The sequence below is a fragment of the Podarcis liolepis genome, assembly GCF_965112155.1.
Source record: "Podarcis liolepis genome assembly, chromosome: 4".
NCBI lineage: Eukaryota > Metazoa > Chordata > Lepidosauria > Squamata > Lacertidae > Podarcis > Podarcis liolepis.
In genome coordinates, this window is record NC_139558.1 from 29,217,831 (window position 1) to 29,229,942 (window position 12,112).

At 47.4% G+C, this 12,112-nt stretch overlaps 1 protein-coding gene and 2 long non-coding RNA genes across 8 annotated transcripts in view; 2 read left to right on the forward strand and 1 right to left on the reverse strand.

Moving 5' to 3' along the window:
- The window catches only part of LOC310706209, a 46,641-nt gene extending 42,638 nt beyond the window's left edge, over positions 1-4,003 (forward strand). For 4 of the 5 annotated variants that reach the window (XR_014525750.1, XR_014525751.1, XR_014525752.1 and 1 more), the window contains 2 exons: positions 150-294; positions 3,872-4,003. This is a non-coding gene — a long non-coding RNA (uncharacterized lncRNA). The remainder of the gene's footprint in view (positions 1-149; positions 295-3,871) is intronic. The other variant, XR_014525753.1, reaches the window with a different exon arrangement.
- Positions 1-12,112, reverse strand: part of SH3RF3 (SH3 domain containing ring finger 3) — a 210,885-nt gene that overhangs the window by 23,462 nt on the left and 175,311 nt on the right. For both annotated transcript variants that reach the window (XM_083501456.1, XM_083501455.1), the window contains 3 exons: positions 11,633-11,803; positions 8,065-8,312; positions 3,841-4,175 (listed from right to left, as the gene is read on the reverse strand). In XM_083501456.1, coding sequence (XP_083357582.1) covers positions 3,841-4,175; positions 8,065-8,312; positions 11,633-11,803 — 754 coding nt within the window. The remainder of the gene's footprint in view (positions 1-3,840; positions 4,176-8,064; positions 8,313-11,632; positions 11,804-12,112) is intronic.
- On the forward strand, positions 4,182-7,679 carry LOC310706211. Its single transcript, XR_014525756.1, has 2 exons — positions 4,182-5,333; positions 6,779-7,679. It is a non-coding gene; the product is annotated as an uncharacterized lncRNA (long non-coding RNA).

Sequence of the window (12,112 nt, forward strand, 5' to 3'; positions counted from 1 at the left end):
GCTAACATAGAACAAATGATAGTTTCAGATAGTTGGTTTTCAAATAGTTTGGGATACATTCCAGGCATCAAAAAGGAATAAAGATGCACTGCGGCTGATGATAAATAAACGAACTGGTCCCAGAAACAACAACTTATCTTTAATTTTAGGAGGAGCCACTGTGCCGGATGTTTTCGAGAAGTTTAATCAAAATTCTCATCAGAAGCCAAATGAGGGGGTTCTTCAGAAAGAACAACCACCCAGTGTGATTTACTTCATCAGATTAAGGGACTGAGGCCACATCAGTCCATTCATGTAAGTAGTTTTACCGTATTTTTCGCCCTATAGGATGCACTTTCCCCCCTCCAAAAATGAAGGGGAAATGTGTGTGCGTCCTATGGGGCGAATGCAGGCTTTCGCTGAAGCCTGGAGAGCGAGAGGGGTCGGTGCGCACCGACCCCTCTCGCTCTCCAGGCTTCAGAAAGCTATCCGCAAGTCTTGCAAGCCCAGTGGGATGTCCCGCGGGCTCGCAAGTCTTGCGGGCAGCAGCCTGCAGCCCAAAAGCTCGGGGGACAGCGGGGAGGCGCAGCGCCGCCACCCCGCTATTCCCCGACCTGATCTGGAGGCCGGCGGGGGGGAGAAGCAAGCTTGCTTCTCAGCCCCACAAGCTCGGGGGATAGCAGGGTGGCGGAGCACCGCCACCCCGCTATTCCCCGACCTGATCTGGAGGCTGGTGGGGGAGAGAAGCAGGCTTGCTTCTCCCCCCCGCCAGCCCCACAATCTCGGGGGATAGCGGGGTGGCGGAGCGCCGCCACCCCGTTATTCCCCGACCTGATCTGGAGGCTGGGGGGGAGAAGCAAGCAAGTTTGCTTCTCCCCCCCCCCGCCAGCTTGGGGGATAGCAGAGCGCCACCACCCCGTTATTCCCCGACCTGATCTGGAGCCTGGCGGGGGGAGAAGCAAGTTTGCTTCTCCCCCCTGCCAGCCCCACAAGCTCGGGGGACAGTGGGGCAAGCTGTCCCTGAAGGCAGAAGAGGGAGACGGAGCACTCAGTCTCCCTCTTCTAGCTTGGGGATGGCTGCGCAAACCTGGGGGGAAATAAAAAATTTTCCCTTGATTTCCCCCCCAAAACACTAGGTGCGTCCTATGAGCCTTTCCCAACTTGACACCTGCCAGATGTTTCAGACTGTAATTTGGATGGATAGAGGGTTAGTCCATTAACATCTGGAGGGCCACAGGTTTCTCACCCCATGAGCTAGATAAGAAGAGCATTACCTGAAATCAAAGATTTGACAATAAATGAGAAGTTTCAAGAGGGAGCAATGGGACATGAAGAAACTGGGGAGAATTTGGAGGAAACAATGGCAGAAAAGAATAAATATAGGGATAGCTTAAAGGTAAAGGTAAAGGGACCCTTGGCCATTAGGTCCAGTTGTGGCCGACTCTGGGGTTGCAGCGCTCGTCTCACTTTATTGGCCGAGGGAGCCGGTGTACAGCTTCCGGGTCATGTGGCCAGCACGACTAAGCCGCTTCTGGCGAACCAGAGCAGCGCACTGAAACGCCATTTACCTTCCCGCCAGAGCGGTACCTATTCATCTACTTGCACTTTGACGTGCTTTCAAACTGCTAGGTTGGCAGGAGAAAATCAGGCTAGGGCTACATTATAGTCAAGATCTTTTGAAAACGAGGGAAAAGAAGAAAGTTATTTTTCTTTTCTAAGGCAAAGTCTGATGCTTCAAGCAGCATGTTGGTGTGTTAGGTACCTAGGATGTACTCTGCTACAACCAAGGTAAATTGAAACTTTCTTCTGTTATAGGGCTTTTGGGCTATCATGCTATCACAGCTAATCCAAAAATGGAACAGACAAACAGATTTTTAGAAACGCATGGCAGAATTATATACATATATTGGTCTCATGGAATTTAGCAGGATATCATTGCTGTGTCTCTTTAACTATTCAGCGTGATGTATCTGAACTGTGTTGCACATTAATTAAACTGAGAGGGGGAGTGGTGGGACAGATAGAAAGAGGTTTTATGCATATTCCGTGCCAGAATAAAGCACAGGATACCTCTACCTTTCAGTCTCAATCTAACGCCTTACAGATGCAAATTAAGGATCCCGGTCAGCAACTAGTTTGCTTGGGGGCCACTTGGAGAAAAACAGCTCTCCTTTAAGTGTTCTGTTCTCAAGTACAGTTACCAAGGGCACCACTTTCTCAGTATCTCATTTGAACACAGGCAAATTTGCCCAGGAGCTGCTGTTGTGTGTTGCATGGAAAGGCCACAGAAGTTCAAGACATAAGAAAAAAGCGCACAGTCTTTAGCTTTAGCAACCAACTATGAAACTCACCAAGCAATAGATGTCTTTCAGCACACTCAACACCCCTCCCCCAATAAGATCCACAAATCAGGGGAAGAGGCTAGGTCTCGTCCTGTAAAAGATCTGCAGTAGGTGGGATACTTCTAGGTAAAGTGTAATCATTTGGCTCTGCAACTGGCTTCGAGTGGGCAAGACTTCATCACTGATATTTGAGGATTATTAGCAATGCATAAATTCTGAATGAAAGCAAAACTCTGCATTTGTTAAGGGCTTAACAGGCCGAGCCTGTTTAAAGCAGCTTGGCACTAGCAGCACATCTAAATGTGTTGACATGGAACAATTGCTCCCAGGGCTGAATCCTAAAAACCTGCACCTACAATGTATCAGTCACAGATTGCACCTAGTCATATTTAATCCCATCCCCTTTCCTGGTTTCACTGAAGCATGGCAAGGCAATTTTCTGAAGGAGATGTTTACAGTGAGGTTAAAAAACAGCCTCAGCCATTTACAAGTCAGTGTTGTATTGTGCCCCTGACTCCAAGCCCCAAGGCCTGAACTTATAACATCTTCTATGTAACTAGGCAAGCAGTTTCCTGCAAACTTGGCCATATGGTGATGGAACCTGCGGCACTTCTCTGGTGTCTTTCTGTGCTGTTTCAGATGTGGAGGATTTAGACAAAACCAAGTGCAGCAGCTGGGGACCTCACACGCAGCTGGGCACTTAACCCATCGCCATTCCAAAAGTGAATCAATGAAACAAGTGTGCAAACAGCTTTAGGCTAAAGGTGCTTAGCATTAAGAACTGCTTGTACTAATTCACACATGACCTTGCAGACTGGAAGGGCTCTCCCTTTTCAACCACTGAAAAAAGGTCAAGAAGACTTTTGGATGGGCTGCCATTTTCTCCACAAAGAGATTCTGGCAAGGGAAGCTTATTACCCAGAAACAGTCTGAAAGTTAACAGAAGTAAGATAATACAATCCTATGTGTAAGGAAAGGTGCCATTTTGACAAGAGTGACAAAGGACAAGAGGATAGATTTAATTGATGATAACTCCCCTGCCACTGAGGGACGCAGGTGGCACTGGGGGTTAAACCATAGAGCCTAGAGCTTGCCAATCAGAAGGTCAGCGGTTCGAATCCCCGCGACGGGGTGAGCTCCCGTTGCTCAGTCTCTGCTCCTGCCAATCTAGCAGTTCGAAAGCATGTCAAAAGTGCAAGTAGATAAATAAATAGGTAAACGGCATTTCCGTGCGCTGCTCTGGTTCGCCAGAAGCAGCTTAGTCATGCTGGCCACATGACCCGGAAGCTGTACGCTGGCTCCCTTGGCCAATAAAGCAAGAGGAGCACCGCAACCCCAGAGTTGGCCAGGGGTCCCTTTACCTTTACCCCTGCCACTGACATCTTACTCTTAGACTGGTGTCCCATCCTGGTTATCAATCATATCTATAAGCACCAGCAATTCTGGATCATACGGTGGGCCCTGTGTTTACAATTGTTAAGAAGGGCACCTTCCCTGCTACCCCAGAGCTGTCTGTTACCTTTTCGTTTTTCCTCTCTTCTGCTTTGCAGGCTGTGTTGGTTGGGCTGCAAGTTGCCAGGCTACTGATGGGCCCGTTTCCTGCTTCTCCATTCAGGTTGACTGCAGTGACGTTGGGAGGAGTAATTGCTGCCGCCGCCGACGTAAGGGGAATCATGGGCCTGGCACACTGTGCTCCGGGGATGATGTGCACAGGGGAGTGGTGGATGTGTTGCGGAGAAACCACAGAGTGTGGCCTGACCACAGTGCTTGGGAGGCGGGATGGGGAGTTCTGGGTTCTTAGTGGTGAGACTGTAGCTGTGGGCCGGTCCTGTGCCTGCACAGAAGGGTGAACAACTGGAAAGAAAAAGAGAGAAGGGAACAGTAAGGAAATAACTTGACTGGCACTAAACACGGTCAAAAATAGGAAGGGCTATATAGTACAGTCCTACCTTGGAAGTTGAACAAAATCCGTTCTGGAAGTCTGTTCGACTTCCAAAACATTTGCAAACCAAAGCACAGCTTCTGATTGGCTGCAGGAAGCTCTTGCAGCCAATCAGAAGCCGTGGAAGCCCCGCCGCATGTTTGGGTTCCAAAGAACGTTCGCAACACTCACTTCCAGGTTTGTGGCGTTTGGGAGCCAAAACATCCGAGTATGAAGGTGTTTGGGTCCAAAGTATGACTGTAGTCACTTTTAAAGGTTGTAAAGTGGTCTGGATCATGCCAACATTCCAAACCTGTCCAGTGTGTGGATTGACATGTACTAAAGCACTGGAAGAAATTTTACTGAAAATAATTCCTAATGTGGTACGTATAGTATTTTTTAAAAAACTGTTGCAAGGCCACCGACTCATCTCAGAAGTACATTTTATTCCAGACAAATACTTTTTAGGATCAGGTTGGCATTAGTTTTAGTAGGCATTAGACTTGCCTACTACAAAAGCAAAAATAAATAAATAAATAAAAATCACATTTAAAATCATGCAGATTTACTTGCATTTGAACATAGGAAGCTACCTAATTATTAAGGTCAGATTATTCATCCACCTACCTGTGTATTTTCTGCACTTATTAGCCACAGGTCTCTGAGTCTTTCCATTACTTGCTATTATATTATTGTACTATACTATAATCTGAACCTTTTAACTGGAGATGCCAGGGATTGAACTCGGGACATTTTGCATGAAAAGCAGCTGCTCTACTACTGAGCTGTGGTAGCTAGCATTGTATTTTTGCCATTATAGATATTATTGGGCAGAGGCGGCTTTTAGGGTAGCGCGACCAGTTCTGATCGCACCAGGGTGCGACAAAGCAATGCAAGAAGGGGGCATCTATAGAGTCCCACAGGGCACTGCTGAAATTTGAGGGGCCAAAGTCTGCCACTGTATTGGAGAGTAGTTTTAAAAACCATACTGAAGATTCTTCTCCCGGTATTTACCCTTCATACAAACAGAACTATCAACCACAACAAGTTGTTTATCGCAAGGGAGTAACAAGCTATCTCAGAATACAGTGGTACCCCGCAAGACGAATGCCTCGCAAGACGGAAAACCCGCAAGACGAAAGGGTTTTCTGTTTTGGAGGCGCTTCGCAAGACGAATTTCCCTATGGGCTTGCATCGCAAGACGAAAGCCCATAGGGAAATGCTGGTGGTCGGGAGCAAAGACTTTCGCCCACAGCCGGCCTTCAGAAGAGGACCTCTTCTGAAGGCCGGCGGGGGGCAAAAGTCTTTGCTCCCCCCCGCCTGCCTTCCCCCCGCCTGCCCCGGGCGATCTTAAAATGCTGGCGGGTGGGAGCGAAGTGTTCGCTGCCGACCCCCAGCATTTTAAAATCTCCAAGGGACAGCAGAGAAGTCTCTGTCCCGGGGAGATTTTAAAATGCTGGGGGTCGGGAGCGAAGCGTTAGCTGCTGACCCCCAGCATTTTAAAATCTCCCCCTGTCCCGGGGAGATTTTAAAATGCTGGGGGTCGGGAGCGAAGTGTTCGCTGCCGACCCCCAGCATTTTAAAATCTCCCCGTATCCCGGGGAGGTTTTAAAATGCTGGGGGTCGGGAGCAAAGCGTTCGCTGCCGACCCCCAGCATTTTAAAATCTCCCCGTGTCCCGGGAAGGTTTTAAAATGCTGGGGGTCGGCAGCGCTTCGCTCCCGACCCCCAGCATTTTAAAACGCTGTTCCGAAGGGGGGGCGGGGACACCTGCCCCAGCCGCCCCACTTCGGAAAGCTGTTCCGAAGTGGGGAGGGGGGGCGGGGACACCTGCCCCAGCCGCCCCACTTCGGAAAGCTGTTCCGAAGGGGGACGGGGGGGCGGGGACACCTGCCCCAGCCGCCCCACTTCGGAACAGCTTTCCGAAGTGGGGCGGGGGGGCGGGGACACCTGCCCCAGCCGCCCCACTTTGGAAAGCTGTTCCGAAGTGGGGAGGGGGGGCGGGGACACCTGCCCCAGCCGCCCCACTTTGGAAAGCTGTTCCGAAGTGGGGAGGGGGGGCGGGGACACCTGCCCCAGCCGCCCCACTTCGGAAAGCTGTTCCGAAGTGGGGCGGGGGGGCGGGGACACCTTCTGAAGGCGGGCAGGGGGCGAAAGTCTTTGTCCCCCCTGCCTGCCTTCCCAGGGGCTTTTAAATCGCCCCGGACAGCGGAGAAGTCCTCTGCTGTCCGGGGCGATTTAAAAATGCCGCCCGCTAGCATTTTAAGATCGCCCCGGACAGCGGAGAAGTCCTCCGCTGTCCCAGGGTTTTTTAAAATGCTGGGGGTGGGAAGAAAAGCCCTCCCCCCCAGCCTTCAGAAGAGGTCCGGGGACAGACTGTCCCCGGACCTGGTCTGAAGGCGGTTTCCCTAGGAACGCATTAGTTGATTTTCAATGCATTCCTATGGGAAACCGTGCATCGCAAGACGAAAAAACCGCAAGACGAAGAGACTTGCGGAACGAATTAATTTCGTCTTGCGAGGCACCACTGTACCAAGGATAAAGGGGTTATATACCCAGTTGAGGACTCAACATCAAATCCTACATTCAAGCTCAAACACTGCCCAAGCAATACCGCTTCTAACATTCAACCGTGCAATCATATGTTTGTGTAGCTACTCAGAAACAAGCCCCACTATGTTCAATGGGGCGCCGGTAACTGTGCATAACCAGGAAGCCACTATGGTGCCCTTCAGATGTTATGGACTCCAACTCCCAAAGGTCAATGATAATGAGAATTGTAGCCTGCAATGTCTGGAGAGCACCATCCCAGGTACAGAAGATGGGAACCAAAGAGCAACATCAAAATATGATGCGGCACCTCGTCCTTACTTTTCTAAGGAATTAAGTTATTTTCTCACTCTTCTGCTTCTCTGAGAAATAGCACAGCTTATATCAATTTTTTTATTCGTTCTGTTCAGAACAAGATCTCTGTAGTCTACTAATTTCCCTGAAAATTCAGAGATAGTACAAGCTGCTCAACCTGGCATTGAGGCGGTCATTTAACCTCCCAAATCTACACTCTGGCACCGTTGCCAGGTGTTGAGTGTTGCTGTTTTTGAATTAAAAAAATTCTCGGGACAAATTAGATAGCTCTGCAGGATGAGAAAGCAATCTGTCAGCCTCAGGAAGTATTTCTGAGATGGCTCTGAATTGCCACAGGGATACATAATTAACTGTTTTTTTAAATTTACTATGCATTATAGTCAATGTTAAAAGCAGAATGAATCTGTACGCAGGTAATTATTATTTGAATCAAGAAAGCCATCTGGGAAAAGGTACACTGCGGAATGCATGTATTCTGTTTACATTTTATTTTCAATAAAAGGTAGCTGTATTCCAAGACCTCAGATTTATCGCTCGTGTTTGCCTTGCATAATAAAGACATTTCATCTTTCAGAGCCTAATAAAATGTTTTTAAAATGTTAAGTCATGCACTGCTTGTCAAGTGGATTTAGAAGCATTAACCTTCTCAGCATGCAGAGTGTTTTATGCTCCAAACGGTATTTGTGTAAATATTTGTAAGCACCGTAATTGATTTCAGCTGTGGCAAGTGGACAACCTGATAAACAAAATTCAGTTCCCAGCAATCAATAAATACTACCCTAAACACTACAGGGCACATAAAAACCTTTCCTTATTGCATGCTGGGCTTCAAATAGAGCAGAATATTTTTAGAGGAAACCTACAGAGACAAAAGGCTTCCAAGGGCTTGTGCATCTGAGACAGAATACTAGATTTGGGGAATATGGATTGTTCAGACACATGAAGGACCTATACGTACCCATTTGCACAGAACTGCGGGGCTGGATGCCTGTCTGCTGAGAGGAATACCTCGAGCAATTATTCATCTGCGGAGAGGCTGTCGGCAGCTGGGGCTGAGTGGGCGGAGCGGTGATTGGAACAGCTGGCCTGACAACAGCAGCGGTGTTTGTAAGAGCTGGGCTTCCTGGGTGGATGGCTCCTGGAGAGCCTTTGGCTGTGGGAGACCCTCCTGCCAAATTCCTCAGCTGACCAGCTCCAGCAGGAACCCTAGAGAGAGAAAGAGAAAGAGAGATAGAGAGGGGAAACCAAAAGCAAATGCTCTGTGCAGGCACACAAGAAGACATCAAAGGCATATTCTTATCATCGTTTCCTGAAGGATAGCTTTGTTAGCCTGCTCTGAAGCAAAGGCACTCAGTTGCACCTCTCAATAGGTTTCCCTGGCACATTGCTAGGTTTCTCTGGTGAAATCAGAGTTCATGCACCTATGCAAAGTCTGCAGGTTGCTGCAGATTATTATTATTATTAATAATAATAATGTGCTGCAGCTGTAAAAACACAATGTAATGGAATAATAATAATGATGATGTCATGCAAGACTGATGCAAGAATACTTGGAGAGACAAGAGTTAACATCAGGCCATTTGGTCTACGAAAATTTTCATCCCAGAAGCTAAAGCAGTATTTGGATCATTAATTTTAATCGACTAGCCAGTCACCTGAGTACCTCTGGGTAGGCATGCCTCTCTGCTTGGCTACGTTTGTCACCAAGGACTGCAAAGAAGTCTGAATGACTGCATGCTACAGAAACCATGATGGAATGAAGGTCGTTGGGTCTCTAAATTTTACAGGGTAAGCGCATTGAGAGACTGTAGCTTCGGGAGCAAAATGTAATGCAAAATGCACAACATGTGAAAAACCACCAGCAGCTAACAAATTGAATTCAATGAGTGTTAGGCACACCTAACTCTGCACTGCATTGCAACCTTACAGTCTTCCAGTAATTTATCTTGCTTAAGGTCTTTATACATGCAAGAGAAAGATCCAAACACAAATCCTTAATCTCACAATTGCTCCCTTAAGCAGAAATAATTTTTGCAGTGCAAAGGGAATGCTGTCTTTATGACCTTTGGTCTTAGATTATTCTCCTGGGTAACATAAGGTCCCTGCTTAATTGCAAACAGATACATTTTAATTGTTATAAGAACTAATATGCATGCTTGTTCCGTAAATATATGAATTAGCAAGTTGGAAGCTTAGGTCAGAGATTTAAATCAATTCCTTTTTCCCCCTTTTTGGTAGTTTAACTTATCTTGACTTAAATATCAAAATCTTCTTTACCTGGGTGCTCAAAACCAGCCAGGTAAAGAAAAAGAGGGGAGAAAAAAATAACTCCAGCACCTTAGCTTAAACAGTATCATGGAGATAAACATTACAAAGATATATTACACTGCCTTGTTGAGATACAAATTGTTTGCAATTCTAGTTTCTAGAGAGTGCTTCAAGTATAAGTTTCCAGTTCAGATGTCATTGGAAATTGGTTTAACAAAGCAGGAAGTATCTCTGAAGATACACCTGGCTTGCCAGTAGTACATGTGAAAAGGACCTAGGGATCTTAGAAGGTCACAAGTTTAACGTGAGTCAGGTGATGGTGTGGTTGCTCGAGAGCAAACAGGCAAGACTCCAACCTGTCTTTTCCAGGCTTTATTATCTGTACAAACTATCTTACAGTGCAGAGCATCACAAGTCCATGTCTGCTCAGTCACTAGCAGAATCTGGGAGTGGGCGCTCCTTATACCTTCCCCAGCATAACAGTAGTGACCCCCATTCTTCTCCTCCTCTCTCTGCACGCAAACCTACTGCGCAACGTGGGCGCTGGCAAAGGGGGACTTGCCTCCCCTCCCCTTTGCTGAGGCTCGTGTTGAGGCTCTCCCTAGCATCTTCTGATCCCTGCGTCCCTTCCCCACTGGAGGCGGGGCTTCCCTCCTCGCCAGAGGAAGAACTGCTTCGCAAGATCTTCGGAGGCTCCCTGTAACACAACTGCTCTTCCACCTCTCGCCTCTGAGCTGATGGCAGTTCCTTGACAGTGATGAAGCAGCAAAAAAAGCTAAGGCTATTCTAGGCTATACTAGAAGTATAGTGTCCACGTCAAGGGAAGTAATAGTACCACTCTATTGTGCCTTGGTCAGACCACACATAGAATCATAGAATCATAGAGTTGGAAGAGACCACAAGGGCCATCGAGTCCAACCCCCTGCCAAGCAGGAAACACCATCAGAGCACTCCTGACATATGGTTGTCAAGCCTCTGCTTAAAGACCTCCAAAGAAGGAGACTCCGTCACACTCCCTGGCAGCAAATTCCACTGTCGAACAGCTCTTACAGTCAGGAAGTTCTTCCTTATGTTTAGGTGGAATCTTCTTTCTTGTAGTTTGGATCCATTGCTCCGTGTCCGCTTCTCTGGAGCAGCAGAAAACAACCTTTCTCCCTCCTCTATGTGACATCCTTTTATATATTTGAACACCCCTTAACCTCCTCTTCTCCAGGCTAAACATGCCCAGCTCCCTTAGCCGTTCCTCATAAGGCATCGTTTCCAGGCCTTTGACCATTTTGGTTGCCCTCCTCTGGACACGTTCCAGTTTGTCAGTGTCCTTCTTGAACTGTGGTGCCCAGAACTGGACACAGTACTCCAGGTGAGGTCTGACCAGAGCAGAATACAGTGGCACTATTACTTCCCTTGATCTAGATGCTATACTCCTACTGATGCAGCCCAGAATTGCACATGGAATCCTGTGGTGAGTTCTGGGTGTCACAATTTAAGAAGGACATTGGCAAACTGGATTGTGTGCAGAGGAGGGCAACCAAGATGATCAAGGGTCTGGAAACCAAGCCTTATGAGGAATGGTTGAGGGAGTTGGTTATGTTTAGCCCGGGAAAGAGGAGACTGATAGGAGATATGAGAGCCATCTTCAAATATCTAAAGGGCTGTCACATGGAAGATGGAGCAAGCTTGTTTTCTCTTACTCCGGGGGGATTCAAGTTACAAGAAAGGAGATTCTGACTAAACATCAGGAAGAACTCTCAGGGACTTAGAGCTGTTAGAGGAACAGACTCCCTCGGCAGGTGATGGACTCCCATGGAAGTTTTTAAGCAGAGTTGATTGGCCATCTTCCATGGATGCTTTAGTTGAGATTCTTGCATTGCAGGGGGTTGAAGCAGAATGACCCTTAGGCTCCTTTCCAACTCTACAGGTCTATAATTCTATAGGTAGAGATACAGAGAAGGAAGCACCTGAGCTCATTCCCTCTTGAATAAAGCATGGCTTATTGGACCAGGAATGTTACCTCTAAACTGGGTCACTGAGTAAGACCAATAAACCCTTTAGTCAAGTGCTATCTATCCTGAGTGTAACCAATCTAGGGTCTCTGACACGTACATGAAGTGTGATTGATAGCAGAGTGATCTACACCATGGCTTCTCTCTTTCTATTTTAGGGGAACCCAGTGCAACCTGAAAAGAAATATATTTGTACGCTAACATTGCTCAGGATATGTATGATTGCTCAGCACCCATCTTTCCACTGTTTCTCACCTCGAAACAGGAGTTACGTAGTTGCCGGGAAAGACTCCAGACATGCCGTTTCTCAAAGACGTCCCTTTGAACCAGCCATCCTGACACTTCTCAATAACGCGATACATTTCACCCTTGCGTAGTTCTAGTTCATCCGTCTTCTGGGGCTTGTATGCATATAATGCCAAGTAGCTGTAAGAAAGGAATGACATAGAAAAGGAAGGTATGAAGGTGAAACACAAACATGTGAGATGATTCAGGCTGCATCTCAGTTCCCCCCAATCAGAAAGCTCCGTTTGTCATAAACGATGCTTCCTAAATACACAGGTAAGAGAGAGTTATTGAAAGTGTAAAGAATGGCAAATTATTCCAACTACAGTGGTACCTCGGGTTACAGACCCTTCAGGTTACAGACTCCGCTAACCCAGAAATAGTACCTCGGGTTAAGAACTTTGCTTCAGGATGAGAACAGAAATCGTGCGGCCGTGGCACAGCGGTAGC